The 17,141-nt window shown below is 39.6% G+C and overlaps 1 protein-coding gene across 3 annotated transcripts in view; it reads left to right on the top strand.

The window, feature by feature from the left end:
* Positions 1-17,141, top strand: part of NCOA2 (nuclear receptor coactivator 2) — a 180,071-nt gene that overhangs the window by 146,923 nt on the left and 16,007 nt on the right. For all 3 annotated transcript variants that reach the window (XM_042036497.1, XM_042036499.1, XM_042036498.1), the window contains 8 exons: positions 3,379-3,589; positions 6,714-6,923; positions 8,692-8,907; positions 9,540-9,669; positions 12,631-12,796; positions 14,687-14,965; positions 15,732-15,809; positions 16,325-16,559. In XM_042036497.1, the coding sequence (XP_041892431.1) occupies positions 3,379-3,589; positions 6,714-6,923; positions 8,692-8,907; positions 9,540-9,669; positions 12,631-12,796; positions 14,687-14,965; positions 15,732-15,809; positions 16,325-16,559 (1,525 nt within the window). The remainder of the gene's footprint in view (positions 1-3,378; positions 3,590-6,713; positions 6,924-8,691; positions 8,908-9,539; positions 9,670-12,630; positions 12,797-14,686; positions 14,966-15,731; positions 15,810-16,324; positions 16,560-17,141) is intronic.

Genomic DNA, 17,141 nt, shown 5'->3' with positions numbered 1-17,141 from the left:
TCTGGAAAGACTTATGCTAACGCCATGGGTTGGTGTTAATTCCAAATCTCTTGGAGCTTTTGTAGCAGTTGAGTACTCTTATAAAATATTTTATATTGATTATTAAGCAAAAAAAAAAAAGAAAGTTATGTATTTGTGTTGTTGTAATACATCTGTTGGATTTGCCCTTTCTTTACCGCTTCCTGAGATGAATTAAGACCACCAGTTTTCTGTCACATTTGGATCAATATGTTCTTCATTAGTGTTTTTTTAGGTCTGGTTTTGAGTTTTGTTTTTTGGTTTTTTTTTTTTTTACATCTACTGTTTGAACAAAGAATTGCAGTAGCCAGAATGCTAAAAGAAAAGATGACACAAAATCCCGCATAAAACCAACCAAAAAAACCCCCCTGCAAAATATAAAACTTCCTTTGCTGTTGTCTCAGATACGTGTAATGAAGGCCATATGTCTTAATTCCCCCAAAGAGTACTGAATCATCGTTCTATAATTTATGATGCTCTATATCAGTCTCTTCTCCTGGCTCTTGCGGTCTTGTACCAGATCTCCCATCGCTCAAACTGCAGCTCCTATAAACATCACTCATGGCTGTCTCTTAGAGCGCCTTTTTGAATCTGCTTATCACCTGTCCGTGTAATGATTTAGGCTTCATATAATCACATTTGATTCCTCCTGGCTCAGCCTTTTCTGCTGATGTGCTGGGTCCACCCAGCTGCTTGTAGTTGCCTGGAAGGCAGTGAGTCATCAGTGGGATTTCTCAAGAACAGGTAATCTTGGACCAGCCAACCTATTTTCCTTCAGCAAGAGGGTAGTGGGGTTGCTGGCATAAGAGAAACAGTGTGTGCCTGTGTTTAGATTTGAGCAAGGCTCTGTGGCCCTTATGGCAAGTTAGAGGTGCATGGTCAAGATGTAACTGCTGTAAGTGGTTAGGAAGGTGTTTGGAAATCCCTCCACACACAGCAGTTATTGAAGGATTCGCTGTCAAAATGGAGATGCTGCAGGACTCGTGCAGCATCTAGAGCTGCTGTTTTAGTTAACCTAAATGACCTGATGTGACAATAGGGCTTGGTAAAGCTGTGTGTGACACTTGAATGTCTGCAAACACACTGGAGGACAGAATTCAAATTCAGTTGCAGTGAAGAGATACAGAGACAAAATGCTAGAACATTCAAGGTGAATAAAGTTATTATCATTAGTCAAGAATAATGTCTCAGATTTTTTTTTTTTTTTAAGGAAGGGACTGACTAGATAGGACTTTTTCAGAGCTCTTCTAGAGATCATAGTGACTATAAGATGAGTGGGAGTCAGTGCTGTCATGGAATTAAGAGAATGACACACTTTTCTGGAAGAGGCCATCAGAGTGTACTATGTGTAGAGTAAATTGTCTGCTTTAGTCAGCAGCTGTAAGGCATTATTTTAAGTCCTGTCTTGGACAGGGCTTCAGCAAAAGTGTGGATCAACTGAAAGCAATCCACAGGAACAACAAGAGTAATAAGAGGCCTAGAAAACAGGTTATTTGCTGAAGAAAATTCACAAGTTGAGATTGTTTATTAATTGCAGCTTAAAACACGAAAGGGCACATGTTTTCAAATACAGAAAAAGTTAGAGAAAGAAAGGAGAACACAGTGTGTTCTCCAGATTCAAAATATGATTGGAAGGAAGGGTCTAAATCCTAGTGTGAGAGATTTTGCATTGAGACTAAGAAAATAAAACAAAAGTAGTGAGGATGGCAGAGTGCTGGAACCAATTCTCCAGGGAAGCTATGGATTTTCTGTCTCTGGATGTCTTTAACAAACAACTGTATGAACTTCCATAGGGAATGGCATACACTGATTTTGCCTTGAGGCTTTAAATTTCTTCCAGTCCTCTGATTCTCTGCTTTCCTACCATTTTGCCAATAACACCAGCCTCTAGATCACCCACATGCTACCTTTTAATGGAGTAAACTCCCTCCTCTTTTGCACCATATACTACAATTTGTAAGACTAGGAGATGATGTAGAGGGAATAAAAAATAATACCATGTTTATTTGCAGTCAGTCACCCAAAAAAGGCACATAGCAGTGTAACCTCGGGGCATTTTAGCTACCTTTGAATAAAATAACTGGACTTCCCAGGAGCAGCTTAGATGTGGCAGGAGGAGTTCTGTACAGACTAATGGGCAGTGCTTCCCAGCTAGCCTGTGAGAGCCCCAGTAGGTAGTTTAAAGCCATCTCAGGTATTTCTACAGTCTTCTGTGATCTGTGGTGTAAGCTTGCTCTCAGTAAGAAGTTCATGACGTGGGAAAGGACAAAAAAAAAAACCCAGGAAGAATTGTATTTCAGTTCTGCATGTTTGTGGTGTTATTTCTCAGTTCCCCATCCTTCATGAGTGGCTGCTTACTCTGCTTCTCCTCTCTCATTGCATATTTCCTAATGAAGACACTGATTTTGAGTAGATACTTGTTATAAATACTGTTATGATATAATTACTGTTCAAGGTGGTAGTAACTGAAACTGGACGCCCTGTTCTTAGTTATTACCCAAGTTTTACCCTAATCAAAAGTTTAGGATTGGACATTAGTTGCAATGATTTCCACATTTGAGTCAGAAAATTATTTTAATTCTGAGAGTTTTTAGACAGAGAAGCTGACAAAAGAGAATGCCAGTGAGAATCAATGTATTTAAGAAAAACAAGCAGGTCAGTAATTATGTTAGTATAAGATGAACTTAATTTTTCTCCCATCTTTGTTTCATTATAATTTTCTACTGAATTTGAATGTAAATTCATATGTAGATTTCTCTTTTCATACTCCAGAGAAGTTATTTTCAATTATTTGGGAAGTTGGGAGCAAAATAAATTCCCAATCCTATGTATATATCTTGCCAGTTAACTTACATAGAGTTATTCAGTGTTCAGGTTTTGAATATAACGAAGAAAAGACATATGGGGAATTATTTTAGCCATAAAGTAACTTTCCGATTGTATGCTTTTAATCAAGTCATAAAGAGACTAGAAACATAACTGTGCTGAAAGAAATATTGGCTATACCTACATAAACCCCCATCTTCAGCACTCCTGGATTTCCTATTACCCCTGCTGTCAGCGCCCGTCACAGAGTGCACAGGGAAGCATCTCCCTGTTGCCCAAGGTATGGAATCATATGTCCTGATGCGGGGCTTTTGAAGGGGTGCCAGTGCCCAAAAGCACGGCAGACTAGCCCTGAGAAGCCTGCACAGTCCCCTTCCAACAGGTTTGTGAGCTTCCTCCACGGCAGGCGTGCTGCCAGACACATCCAAGGCCGGTGCGGGGTGATGGTGGGGGCTGCCTGGCTTGGCACGAGCAGGACGCCAACAGCGGGCGAGCAGCGATGCGTATTGTGGGTTTGTGTGTTCTTTGTTGCAGCCAGGCAGTGAATTGGATAACTTGGAAGAGATTCTGGATGACCTGCAGAACAGCCAGTTACCACAGCTTTTCCCAGATAGCCGCCCAGGCGTGCCAGCGGGCTCGGTCGACAAGCAAGCCATCATCAATGACCTCATGCAGCTCACCAGTGACAGCAGCCCCGGCGCGGCAGTGGCCACCCAGAAACCAGCAATGAGGATTTCACAGAGCAGTGAGTGCACCCCGTGTTCCACACGCGCCTACCGAGCTTGGGAGCCCCCCAGAGCAGGGGTCGGCCAGGGAGGAACTGGGCAGCTCCCAGTCCTGGCCTGGGGTTGTGTGGTGACAGAGCGCCATCTGCGGTCGTCCCAGTTCCAAACACACGAGGAGTTGTGTCTTAACTCGCACACCCTGGAAGTCTGTGTCCTCTGAGACGTTTTAAGGGGTACCCTCAAACCAAACATCCCCTTCTGTGGTTATAAGTGATGCTTCTGTAGTGAGGGTTTTGGCATGGAGAGCACGTGCATTTTTTTGTCATGCAGATCGTTCCTTTCTGGCAGCTCTTGCAGTGGAAGGTGCGAGAGAGGCTTTTCTAAGCATGAAGGAGAGTCTTCTTCTAAAACCACAAGATTAATAGAAGGACAGAAGATTAAGAATGCCCAAGTTTAATTTGAGATTGTGGCTTTTTGTTGAGTCACTTCCAGCTGACAGCTTTCCTTAACCTTATTAATCAGCTTACAAATCAGCACTGAAATGTTGGTTTACCATCATAGCATAATGGAAAGCAAGCAAGACAAGAGTCTTTATCAAGTGCTAATGTTGAATAAAATGGCATAAAAAAAACACAGCTTCATTTTTTGTGCCTGTTGGCTAGGATGGCCGCATCTATTTGCTTCCTTAGATGTACTCTAGGTTTTTTTCTTGTAGGGTTTAGTTAATATTTTTAGCCATTCTGATAATATTAAACTAACACTGAGCCACTTTCAAATTCACTCAAATTACTTAGAAATATTTAGATAAATATTAGTATTCTATCAATAAATATTAATGTTTAAATTCATATTAAAGCCACTTCAGATTCCTAAATTATCACTTGTTATCCATGTTGCTCAGAGAAAGATGCTTGTGTTTAATGTACTCACTTTTGTGAGTACAGAGGTACTAACAGCAGCAGCACAAAAGTCAGAAGGAAATCTCTGTGCATGTGAAGTCTTTAGCATATTTTTCCTGAATCAAGGTCTGTTTGTTCCTTCCAGTGTAGCCTTTTAGCTTTCGAGGGTTAGCCTAGCTTTAAATCTGCTTTCAAAGCTACTGGCAGTACAGTAACAGTATGATTGTAAATGAGAGTGGCTTGGTGGTTAGCAGCAGTTCTGTAAAAGCAGCATCCTGTTTCCCATCTAAATTAAAACCCTGAAACTTTTTCCCCCATCTCAGTCTTGTGTCTGTGCCTGATTCCCCTAGGAACTTCTGCCTTGTTTTCCATAGAAGAGCATTCAGAAAACAGGTTCACAGAAATAGTGAAGGGCCTCTCGTATGCTCATAGAAAAGCAATGTAGAATGAATGCCAAATCATATGCAATTCCAAAAGAGATTTGGGGTTTTTTACTGTTTTTTTTCTGAAGAAATAACCATCTTTACTGTTACAGGTTTTACATGAAGATACTTAAAATATTTTTTTCTGTTGAAAAATAAAAACGCTGCTAGATCTGCCAGGTTGCTAGAGTCTGTTACCTGAAGGATAGGGAGCCTCCTTCAGTCCCATCCTGACGAACAGTAGAATATATGATCTAAGCACCAGTAGAATATATGATCTAAGTGTTGTTATTTTGTGCTGCATTTGCAGAATTCCTTTTTGTAATATTAGTGGGTGCTGGCAAAGCTGCACATACAGTAACTCACTTATCTATGTGATTTTTCAAACTTCTGGAGCAAACTGTTCAACTGTCACTGAAGTTCAATTTTGCTTCAATCCTTAGACTTTGTGATGCCCCTAATCTTGAGAAAGTAATTCTTGCTTCGTATGTAAGTTTTGTTTGCTTAGTTGAACAGTCAGACAAGACAAAATTTTGATCTCATGGTTAGGAATTAGGTGTATGTGATGTGATATATTTTCTGTACACACATATGAGCAAATTCACCTGGCAGAGAACTTATATTAAAAAAAAAAAAAATTCAATAAATTCCTTTAATCTGGTTTTATAAAATAAAAATAAAAGAGACCTCTGTTATGAGATACTTCTGTACATTTTAACAAACTTACTAAACCTCAGCTAAGTTTTCAGATTCAAAAGTAGCACTATTTCAGTCTAAAATAAGAAAGTAGTTACTTAACTTCTCAGTAATGTGGTGAACACAAAAATGCAGAAGTCATTTTAAGGATGCTGCTGTATCACAGCTGCTCCTAGGGGAAGCTATCAGAAAGTATTGCAAATAATACTTTCACAAAAATGTTTAATTTACTTGCATTTATTTTATGGGTATGATTGGAAATTGAATCAAAGCTACAAGGTCAGTGTTTGATTCGTGTTTGAGAACCAGTTGAGCACACAGAGGATGCTTTCACGCATTTTGGAACATTGCCCAAAGACCAGCTGAGCCAGATACTTGCCAGTCACAGTCTGAAACTCACTTTTCTGAGGCAGTCTGCAGTTTTATTTGCAGGGGCTGATTTTAAAAAGCACAACCCAGAAGAAAGTAGTTACATAAAGGTGGCAGTAACCATCAAGGATGGTTCTATTTTACCAGAATATTATGGTTGCACGGCTCTGTTTCTGGACTGGTTTTTTGTTGTTGCTAAATCATGGAAGTATTTATTTTTATTAATGACAAAAAATGTAAAAAAACCCCAAAATATTAAGTGGGTCACGTTGAAATGGGGCTGTGGGATCCAATATAGAGTCAGTCTGTCCTTATTTTGAAAACTTCTTCAGGGGCACAGATTATGCTGGAAAACTCTCAAAATTGAGATAATTCTAACAATCTGCAGGATGACATCTGCATGCACCTAGTCCTACTAGGTGTAAGATTCATTGGCAGTAGTGTGTACATCACGTAGTGGTGTATTTTGCTTTAGTGGCTCTTCTGTCAGTTAAATTGCGTCATTTAAAGTTTTTTTAAGTATGCATCGTACCTGGTTTGTGTTTAGTGTCAGAATGTTCCATTTTGAAATTTACATTTAAATGTCAAGAAGGGATGTTTCTCAGACAGATATGGAGTGGGTAAATTATGCAACATTAAACAGCTGAGCCCAAGATCTTCAATTGTGTCTGGGTTCTTTTTTTCTTTTTTTTTTTTTTTTACCTAGTGAAGTTTCCATTCTTGTAACTTTGTTTTTTTTCTTTGCTCCTCCTGTCTAGCTTTTAATAACCCACGAGCAGGGCAACTTGGCAGGTTATTACCAAACCAGAATTTACCACTTGACATAACACTGCAGAACCCAACAGGTGCAGGAACTTTCCCACCCATAAGAACGAGTAGCCCCTACTCAGTGATACCTCAGCCGGGACTGATGGGCAGGAATGAAGGGATGATAGGAAGTCAAGGAACTTTAGGCAACAGTAGCACAGGTAAGATGATTTTCCTTTTTATTAAAAATATACTTGTGTAACAGGCTATAGCATGTGCAGCTTAACACTGGGGTTAATACCAGTCCAGGTTATTGCTTTCTATAAAGTCTGGAAGAAATCATGTTTTGTGGGAAGTTATGTATTGGCATATTTATTTTGAATTTCTGTGTATTTTTAGTCCTGCCTTGTGTGCACTGCTTTTTACCTACCTGTGGAGATGTGTCTTTCAAAACAAAATCATGGGCAGTACTGATGCCCTTATGATGTTGGCTTTGCCCTCAATTATCCTTTATTTATTACCCTTAGTTCCTTTTTGGGAACCATCAGATGTTGCAATTAACAACATGTTAACGTAATAATGAACAAACATATAGTGTGTTTGACAAGAAAAGTCTGATGGACGTATTTCAACTAGTGCATAGCCTGAGATTGTGCAAGTGTGTGACAACCACTGTAAGAGCTCTGAGTCAGGCATAAAACCAGGCATTTTAAGTCCTCTCAGCTGGCTATTTGGTGTCAAGTTTTTAGCTTTAGTTTGCATCACTGTTAAAAAAGACATGCAGCCAGACACTGAAATACTTTATTTAAGCAGTTTAGAGGTCAACTTGTGTTCTTTCAAGTGTCCTATTACTTTCATGTTCTGTATACGTATTAGAGGATTTTATTAATCTTAAGTGTACAAGTTAGAGAGTATTATTGTGTCCCTGCCTTGTTCTAGCAGAGCACATCTGTCAGCTGATAGAATATGTACATAAATGGACCAAACCTGAGGATGTAACACTAAAGCAAATTTTGTACAGCAGCTGAAACAAAGACCCTTTTCAGAGGGTTTTTCTCTGGTTATATGTTACCAAATAATTGAACTGATAAGTAATAATTGTTTGTGTGGCTTTTAGTATTCATTTAGGGATGTTGCAAAATGCAACTGAAAAGACTAATCTGAACCAGTAGTCCTACCTGAAAGCAGTGTTTTACCTACTCTCTTGACTGAGTAAAATTGAAATGTATAAATACTATGAATGCCATCTTTGGGGGTTGGAGTTTTTTGTGTTGGGTTTTGGTTGAGGTTTTCTGGCTACTGTCAGAGTGTAGTATTCTATATATTCCAAGTGTAAATAAAGTGTATCAGTTGTTTACAGTAGATGTGGGAGGACTTCCCCTAAAATAACGGTAATGAACTTCAGCATCTATCGGAAAGTTCCTGTGAGTAATTTCCCTGCACTGTACATTGGTCTGAGATTATCTGGGTGAGCCTTGAAGCTAAGATGGCTCTAGGTTCCAAATGAAAGAAGTCACCAAAAGACATTTGCAGAACATAAATTGATACTCAGTCCTTCTAATTTGTAAGCGTGTTTAATGTTAACATGTTGTTACTCAAGTCCCCATTCTCACTTAGCATTGGAAAGTAAAGCACTGACACACACATCAGCAAACGTGATTCATTTCCTGAGGAAGGAAGTTAAGGCTATCCACACACCCTCAGCACCTGTTGCAGACTACATGTGGGAACACTTACTCTGAGCAACATTTCGGAAATGATAAAAGGATCTTCCTCCTGTAAGATGTATCACAGTCTCCAGTCCCTTGACTAAGCAGCATAAGGCATCGCTCTGTAGCTTTGCACATCTGGATGGGAAGTTGTGGTACAGTGTGCTTTGAGTGAAACTACTGCATTTTCATTGCTGAAAATGCAGCTCCTCAGGCAGCAGTAGTGCTAAGGCTGTTCTGATCATGTGCTGGTACCTAAGTGTGTTTGGCTTTTGTGCAGGAATGATGGGTGGCAATGCCCCTCGGCCTGCCATGGCGTCCGGGGACTGGGGCAGCCAGGCTCCCGCTGTGAGGGTGACCTGTGCGCCCACGGCTGGTGCCATGAACAGGCCAGTGCAGGCAGGCATGATCCGCAACCCCACGGCCAGCATCCCCTTGAGACCCAGCAACCAGCCTGGCCCAAGGCAGATGCTTCCATCTCAGGTCATGAATATGGGTAAGTCACATCTGGAGCTGTTCCTTTTGGCACACGCTGGATTGTTAAAGATGAAGCAGGAGGAAAAAAAAAAGAAAAAATATCCTACTTCAATTATAGATTTGATGAGAACTATATTTCACCGTGAAATTTTCCTGCAGATGTGGGAAAGAAGGTGTCTAAAATACTAAATTTTAACACATGTATTAAGATGGACAGTTCCTGTTACCCTCTAGCTCCATGGTTGTGTGGCCAAAGAGGATATGAAGTTGCCTTGGTTCACTAAAGACTGTGGAGTTTTTTTAGTGGACATGCTGTGGACAGGATAATTGTTCCTGGTCACTTTTAAAGCAAGTACATTATAATACTGACTCTATGTACTGTCTTTTTCTGATGCTTGTCTTTTTAATTTTTGCATCTATGATGTTGTATCTGCTATTTTGTAATTTTGAACCACTTTCAGAGTACTCATGTTTTCTCAAATTTTAAAAGCAAATTTTAACAAAAGAGTAATGATGCTTTTAAGTGTAATGTTGCTGAGGTCTTAATGCTTTTGTTTGCTTTCACCATAACATAGATAACTCAATTGAAATAATTAACTTGACAGTAGCTTCTCTTCAGGAAAGTTACATGGTTATTTTTTTCTTGATTAGGGCCATCTGAATTGGAGATGAACATAGGAGGACCTCAGTATAGCCAACAACAGGCACCTCCAAATCAGACTGCACCATGGCCAGACAGCATCTTGCCTATAGAGCAGGCAACTTTTGGTAGTCAGAACAGGTGAGTCTTGGTGTCACATCAGAACACAGAGAGATTTTGCAGGCCTATATTTTACACACCTTGTGGGAACAAAGTTCTACACAAAACATTCACCAAATGTACATCAATTTAATTTTTGTATTATTTTGTGCTCTGAAATGTATGTGTGTTCCAATAATATTTATAAATGCTGTCTTTGCCATGTAATGTGTTGAATGAATTGAAAGTTCTGTATCACAGTGAATGCTGCCAGCACTTCGGGTATAGTTGCACCATTTTTCACCTCTGGAGCATTAACGTGGGCATGATTCTGTCTGATTTCACTGTTCTTATTGTTAACAACTACACTCAACACTAAATGTGGAAAAGTGCCAGTAGTACTAGCCATGACTATGTAGTCATAATATCTGTCCCCTCCTGCAGTGGGGTAGCATTTTAAGTGATGTAGGACATGGTTAATTATGTTTTGTTTGGGGTTTTTTAATTCACCTAAATTCTGTAAAAGATGAGGAAGGAAAGATGAAGTGAAAGGAAGGCTGCCTCTTCCCTGAAGCTAGCTCCTCCTCAGGTAATCAGAACTGCAGTTTGGTCACAACTCATTAACTCACATGTAATGTATTTATAACTTCATTCATCATTAAGACTTTTAAATGATGGCAATGTAATAAGAAGTTTACACTTCTTAAAAAAGAGCCATGTCTTCTCCAAAAGGTTTGCAGCTTACTTTAGAGAAACTGTGTATATATGGAATGTCTAAGGAATGCAAAATGGACAAGCAAGTGCAAAATGTTGAAATATTTCTAATTATGTAAGTAGTAAATCAGGGGATCACTGAAAAGAAAATGAAGTAGATACATTTGGGAAAAAAGTATGTTTAAAATATGTTAATCTTCTGACTACATTCTCTTAGTTTTCATTAGGATGTCCAAAAATAGTATCCATAAATATATGTGACATTTTCTTTGTTATATTCCATGCTTTTCAAGATGTTTCCTGGTGTTTCCCTCAGTTAGCTTATCCATATGCAAAATGCACTGTATGTATAACTGAATTATTCACTTTAAAAATTACACCTTAAAAAAAAATACAGTGTCATTCTGGTCAGCAAGCCAGGCAGTTGATTCTTCCTTTTTTTTTACCTTTGCATTTCTCATAATTTCCTTATAGCTGAAGATTGTGGAAAAAATTCCCATTGCATCTGAAAGTAACAATATTTTGAGCATTTACACCCAACCAGAAACAATTGAATGGTTAATGCTGCCATTTCTTGCTTTATTAATCTCCAAGATTGGTGTTTTCATAATCTGATTGTTGCCATGTATTAAATGAGTAAAAATAATTCTTAAATTAAAAATTAAAATTGTCCCTGGGGTATATAAAAGAAATGGAGAAATTGTAAGTAATTGTTGTTGTTGTTGCTTAATACGTAGAATTTGACAAACATTTTGGGGTTTTTATCATGTGTGTTCACGCTCATTTGCAATTTCAGGGAGGGTTTTTTTGCTAGCCTCATCAATTGTTTTTCCTTATAATAGATCCCTTCTTATAAGTTATCTTTAGAGTTTGTAAGCCATTTGAATCAAAGGGGGTTTTTTTTGTCTTCCCTTTTGATGATTCATAATTCTACCTATGAGAGTTAAAGAAATCTCTCTATGAGTTTGATTAATACTTTGCAATGTTTTAAAGGTATGTCATATATCCTTTTTTTTTGTTTACTATCTGGGATCCAGTTAAAAAGAATACATTTTTATTAGTTTTCCTGCCTGCCATCCTTTGAGTTTTTTCAGTGTATAGCCTGATGATGCAGCTCTCCTGCTTAGCTTTGACACAGAGATTAGACTTCCATGGCAACCATATATCTCATTATGGAAACTAAATACGCAAACATGTTTCTTTGTTTTTTCTAAACAGACATGTAAAAAGGGTTCCCATATAGTGTTTTTGCTCCCTCCATGGGTGACAGCTTTTATTGTCTCTGAGTAATTATCTGGGATGAGAGTCTTCCATGATGTGTGTACTGTAGCTGCTCTGCCTGCAGAATGCTTTGCTCTTTATATTTTCTGTTGCAGTTTTGTGGTAGCGTGAGTGAAGCAGGGCAGGTGTGTGAACTGCAAAACAAAAACGTGTCATTTGGCTGCAGATAAGGTGTTATTTCAGATTTAGTTTGTTTCTCAGGAAGTTTTGTCCTTTGGGTTTATAATAAACCTTTATTCTGCCTTTGTAACTGCAAGTGTGCTTCGCATACAAATTCAGGGGTGAGGTAAGCAGGATTTATAGAGCCATCACATGCAGCCTGACAGTAGCCAAATTCTTGCTGATGTCCTTCCAAGGCACATAACCAAGTGTATAAACTGGTACCCAAATGTGCATTTGGGGTGAACTGATGCAGTGTTTTGCTGCAAAAAAAAGGGGAATGTCCTTTTCTCCCTGGTCCCTCATGCTTCTGCCCAGCTCTTCCAGATGTTCAGTTTGTGCAAGCTCAGTCAATCCATGGACCCCCTCTGTGACTTCTTCAGCTTGTTTAGCCTGATAGAAAACCAACTAAGGGGAGAGTCTGTGGAAATAAATACTTGTGAAATGAATACTACTTGTGGTAGTATACTTAATCTGACATCAGAAATTCCAAGTTAGTTTTTAAAAAGCAATTATTTAGCCTTCTGTCTTCAGTGACGATATTCTGTACTGACTTCTCTGTTCCTCTGTGTACCCTGTAATATGCAATCAGCGCTCAGGCTACCTCTGGTGGGCTTTCTTGCTTGTCAGATATACCACGCTTGTAGGGTCTTGGCAGGCATTAATCACACTATTTAGTTACTTCTTTGGGTAGCATAACTTTCATCCAGAGTAACTTTCTAAGCAGAATTGGCCGCGATTAAAATAATTTCTGTCTCCACTTGTTAGTTCAATTTGAGTACTAATCCTCTGATACTATTTCACATTTTCTGGCAGCTGTTTACCAATGCTGTGTTCATGTTTTCACAGGCAACCGTTTGGCAGCTCACCAGATGATCTCTTGTGTAATCATCCTTCATCAGAGTCACCAAGTGATGAGGGTGCTCTCCTGGATCAGCTTTACATGGCATTAAGGAATTTTGATGGTTTAGAAGAAATTGACAGGGCTCTAGGAATACCAGAACTAGTGAGCCAGGTATACTGGACATGGTATTTTGCATGTATTAGATATTACTTTTATAAGATATGTTGTCAAGGTGGGGTTGAAAAAGGGGATTATAAAACACCTCTTGCAAGCTAGGATGGTGGAAGTCCGTTTAATGGCTCAGCGTCACCTGAAAACCTTCCCTCAGCCCCTGCTTTAGTCTTCCTTCCTCTCCCCTGCCAGCCTCACCTAGATCTCCTTCTTCTGACCTGCTGTATGCAACTAAACTGACCAAAACAAAACAATGGTGGTCAGAGGAACAAGTGTAGGGGGAGAAAGGTAAGATCATGGCCAGCAACAGTGTATAGGAAAGAGGAAAATAAGAACATGAAGACCTAGGAGCAGAGGAGCAGGATCAAGAGTTTAGTGTGATGGGGGTAATAAGCTTTTGTATTAGCAAACCTGAGATGTGTAAATTCACCCATGGTTTTTTCCTTAGTTGATTAATGTGTGTTAAGGGATGAGTTTTATCTGAGGCAGCTGATGTCATTCCAAGCACTTAAACTGTAATTTTTTTTTTCTAAATTATGAGCATGCTTCCTAAACTTTGTTCTATGCTTTTTCATCCCCACAGTAATTTTTGTTGACTTCCATGTGATTCTTGCCCATTTCAGTCTTATGTGGTACAAATAAAATGTGGTAAAAATAGAAGTATTTTGCATGAAAGTTAGTTCCTGACGTTTCTGGCATCAGAATTTTTTTTCCAAAATCAGTGTATGTCTGTATAATGACTTAATATTCTCAGAGGAGCCTGCAGTACCCAGTTCATTCCCCAGCACTCATCAGCACCCTGAGCATAACTTCTGAACTAGCTCTGCATTTTAGATATGAAATAGGACCAAAGAAATTCTGCTTTGAACATGAGAAAGCTATCTCCAAGCCTATTTGGTACAACACAGAACTCAGTGAGGTGTAGAGCTGGAGATACAATTTATTGCTGAACTTCAATTTTGCAGTATGAAACTGTCATGCAGTATTATACAGGTTTTGGAATGCCACCACCAAAAATTATGAATAATGGTTTATTTCAAACTAAGCAGTAAATATGTTTCTATTTAATTAATAATTCAGTGGAAACAGTTAAAGGATCTTGCAGATAAGAGAACTGCTTCATTTTAAAACATGTTTTTTAAAATAGCCTTTGAACATTTTACAGCAGCTTAAAGACTTTCATGAGGGCACTGAAATTTAGATTAACTTCATTTTCAAGGTCAGTGTGGAATAAGCTATAAAATTATTCTGGCTAGAGCAAATATTACGGGAGTATCTAGAATGGAATTTAGAATTGTGTTAGCTTATTTATGCTAATGGATAATCAGTTAGTGCAAAAGTGCCCTGAAAGAATTAGGCACTCTGTTCACATTAGCTTCTGTAATAGTTTCAGGCATCTTTATTTGAAGTCATTCTTTTGTTTAAAGATACTGATAAAAATCTACTTATTCATTTGTAATAACTTTGAATTTATCTCAGATTCAAGGGCAAAAATACGCTGGCATCACTTCATTTACAGATTTTGATCTAGCATTTGTTGTTTCAGGTTTTTATTAATTAGAAGAGTAATACAATGTCTGTGTAAAGAACACAAGCAAGATTGTGGGGTTTTGTTTAAAAAAAAAACAACAAAAGAAAAGGGAGAGGAGGAATTTGTCTCCATGAATGTATTTTGATACTTAAATACACAATTCTGCTTATTTTTAAGTTTTATATTGAGGTAAAGAAAGCTTATGTAATTTTCTGTTTCAAAAGGTTGAAACAGTATGTTTCAGAAGGTTGTTTTCTGTTTCAGAAGGTTGTTTTCGCAGGCTGTCCCTATTAGTCCCGTATAATCCTCTGGAAAGCCGTGTCCCGCCAACTGTTCCTATTGTTGGTGTATTTCTGCAGAGCCAAGCTGTCGACCCCGAGACCTTCCCCAGCCAGGAGTCCAGCATGCTGATGGAGCAGAAGGCTCCGGTGTTCTCGCAGCAGTACGCGGCGCAGGCGCAGATGGCGCAGGGCAGCTACGCGCCCATGCAGGACCCCGGCTTCCACGGCATGGGGCAGCGCCCGGGGTACACCGCCCTGCGCATGCAGCCGCGGCCCAGCCTGCGGCCCGCCGGCATCGTGCAGAACCAGCCCAACCAGCTGCGGCTCCAGCTGCAGCACCGGCTCCAGGCGCAGCAGGTACAGCCCCCTCCGTGCCCGGCTCCGTGCTGGCACAGGCGCCTCTCCTGGGCGGCACCTGCGGTCAGCTTGTGCCAAATACACCGGGTCTTGCTTCAGTGCACTCCTAAGCTAAAAACAGGAGCCACAATAGCTTGACAAGATAGTGCCTTGCACATTCTCTTTTTTGATCTTCCGTTTTGGCATCTCTACATTATTCTTTGTGCTTTTTGCTGTATCTTTTTCTATTTGTTGTGTCTTGACTTTTCCACCAATCTAACTGCTTTTATTGCTGCCTGTTACCTACATCCTTTTTTTTCCCCTTGGCCTTGGTCTACTTTTGAGAATTGTTTTAAGTTGTTTCATTTTTAAATATATGGGTTCATAGTACTATCAGTGAGATATCAATGCTTTTTCTGTTTAAGGAGGAAAGATAATTTCTGCCTTAAAACATCAGGGTGAGGTCTACTTTGGAGTAAACCTCAACAGTCCAGTCCTAAACTGAAAAAGAACAGGAGCTATGAAGGGAGCATGTTTGTTGTAAACAGCGTAGTACCTGTGTTGTTATTTGCATGGTGTATTATCCCTTTAAGAAACAGCATTCTGTGAATGGTAGTAGGATTTGAGGAGGAAAATTAGTCACTGCTTGAATATGTAGAACTAGGTCTACAGTCCAGCTGACCAGGGAAGTAGATCTATATAACTCTGTATGTAACACTTTTTTTTCTCTTTCCCTTTAAAAACTTTTGGGTTTTGGTGTTGGGGTGGTTTTTTTTTTTCTCTTTAGAATCGGCAGCCACTGATAAATCAGATCAGCAGCGTCTCCAATATGAATCTGTCTTTGAGAACTGGAGTGCCAACACAGGTGAGAGAAATAATACCTTTAAAAAAAAAAAAAGTCACTTTCTTTTTTGCTTGCTTCCCTCAATATAATGCAGTAGTAATGCTATGTGGCAAGCACAGTTTCGATACAAATAACACAATCTGCATGATAGGCAGTATTTTGCTATTTTATATCTGAGAGTCATTCCCATTTTTACATGAGATGGATGGTTGTTTACTAAAGATTTTATATAACTGCATTTTTAACCATGCTTCTAATTTCCTAAAGATGTGTGTTTTTAATGAGCTGCTCTATTTGCAGTTACAAATCACTGCAACCTTAAACACTGGTATTATTTCAGTTAGTGACTCTCGCACTGTTGCAAGTCTTTCCCAGCAGAAGTATTAGCAAGATTATTTTCTCCTTCTTTATATTTCTGTTAGTTGTGTGATGAGGGGGAAAAAAGCTGGAATCTCCCAGATTGCTCTAGTGGAGATGCCTCCAAGGCTGGGTTGCCTTGAAGGGTTATTGATGGGTGGCGGTGGTTTTTCCCACAGGGCCCCATCAACGCGCAGATGCTGGCGCAGAGGCAGCGGGAGATCCTGAGCCAGCACCTGCGGCAGCGGCAGATGCAGCAGCAGCAGCAGGTGCAGCAGCGGACGCTGATGATGCGAGGGCAAGGCTTGAGCATGACCCCCAGCATGGTGGCCACCGGTGGCATCCCAGCAACCATGAGCAACCCGCGCATCCCGCAGGCAAATGCACAGCAGTTTCCATTTCCTCCAAACTACGGTACTGGTTCCACCCCCCCTCAGTGCATTTTGTCAGTCCTGACTCCCCCGTGTTCCCCCCTGTGCTGGGTCCAAGCCCCTGGTCCACAGGCTCTTGCCTGGCTCCCTGGGAAGAGTGGAAACCATGGTGGTTTGGACGCCTTGGAGGTTCCACTTTCCTAGCCCTAGTACCAGTTATTCTCCAAGCATCGCTCGCTCTTTGAGCAGTAGCAGAAGTGCAGTGTGTTTGTTTATATATAGATATATGCAGATAAATGTGTGTATGCACACACAAACACATATATGTGTATGTATTTGCTTCATGGACTCTGAATTTTGAGTGAAATAAACAAAAAACTCTTTAATTTAAATAATATATATCAGTTTTAGATAAGGCATTCAATTCCCTACCCCTAACCCAAAGTGTAATATGATAATTAATACCATTTCCTTTCTTTGTTTTACAAAGCCACAAACCACGTTGTTCTGGGCAGTTACCTCCATACAGTTATTGCTATACAGTTTCTTTATTTATACCTACCGTATAAGTTATATTATAATTATATTAAATAATATGTTATGTGAAAGTTCTGCTGATATAATA

This window comes from Corvus kubaryi, unplaced genomic scaffold (assembly GCF_017639235.1).
Source record: "Corvus kubaryi isolate FWS band 111438036 unplaced genomic scaffold, C.kubaryi_AGA036_p1.0 37385, whole genome shotgun sequence".
In the NCBI taxonomy this organism is placed as follows: domain Eukaryota; kingdom Metazoa; phylum Chordata; class Aves; order Passeriformes; family Corvidae; genus Corvus; species Corvus kubaryi.
Note: the sequence above shows the minus strand (reverse complement) of the source record. Positions and strands in the feature narration are given on the sequence as shown.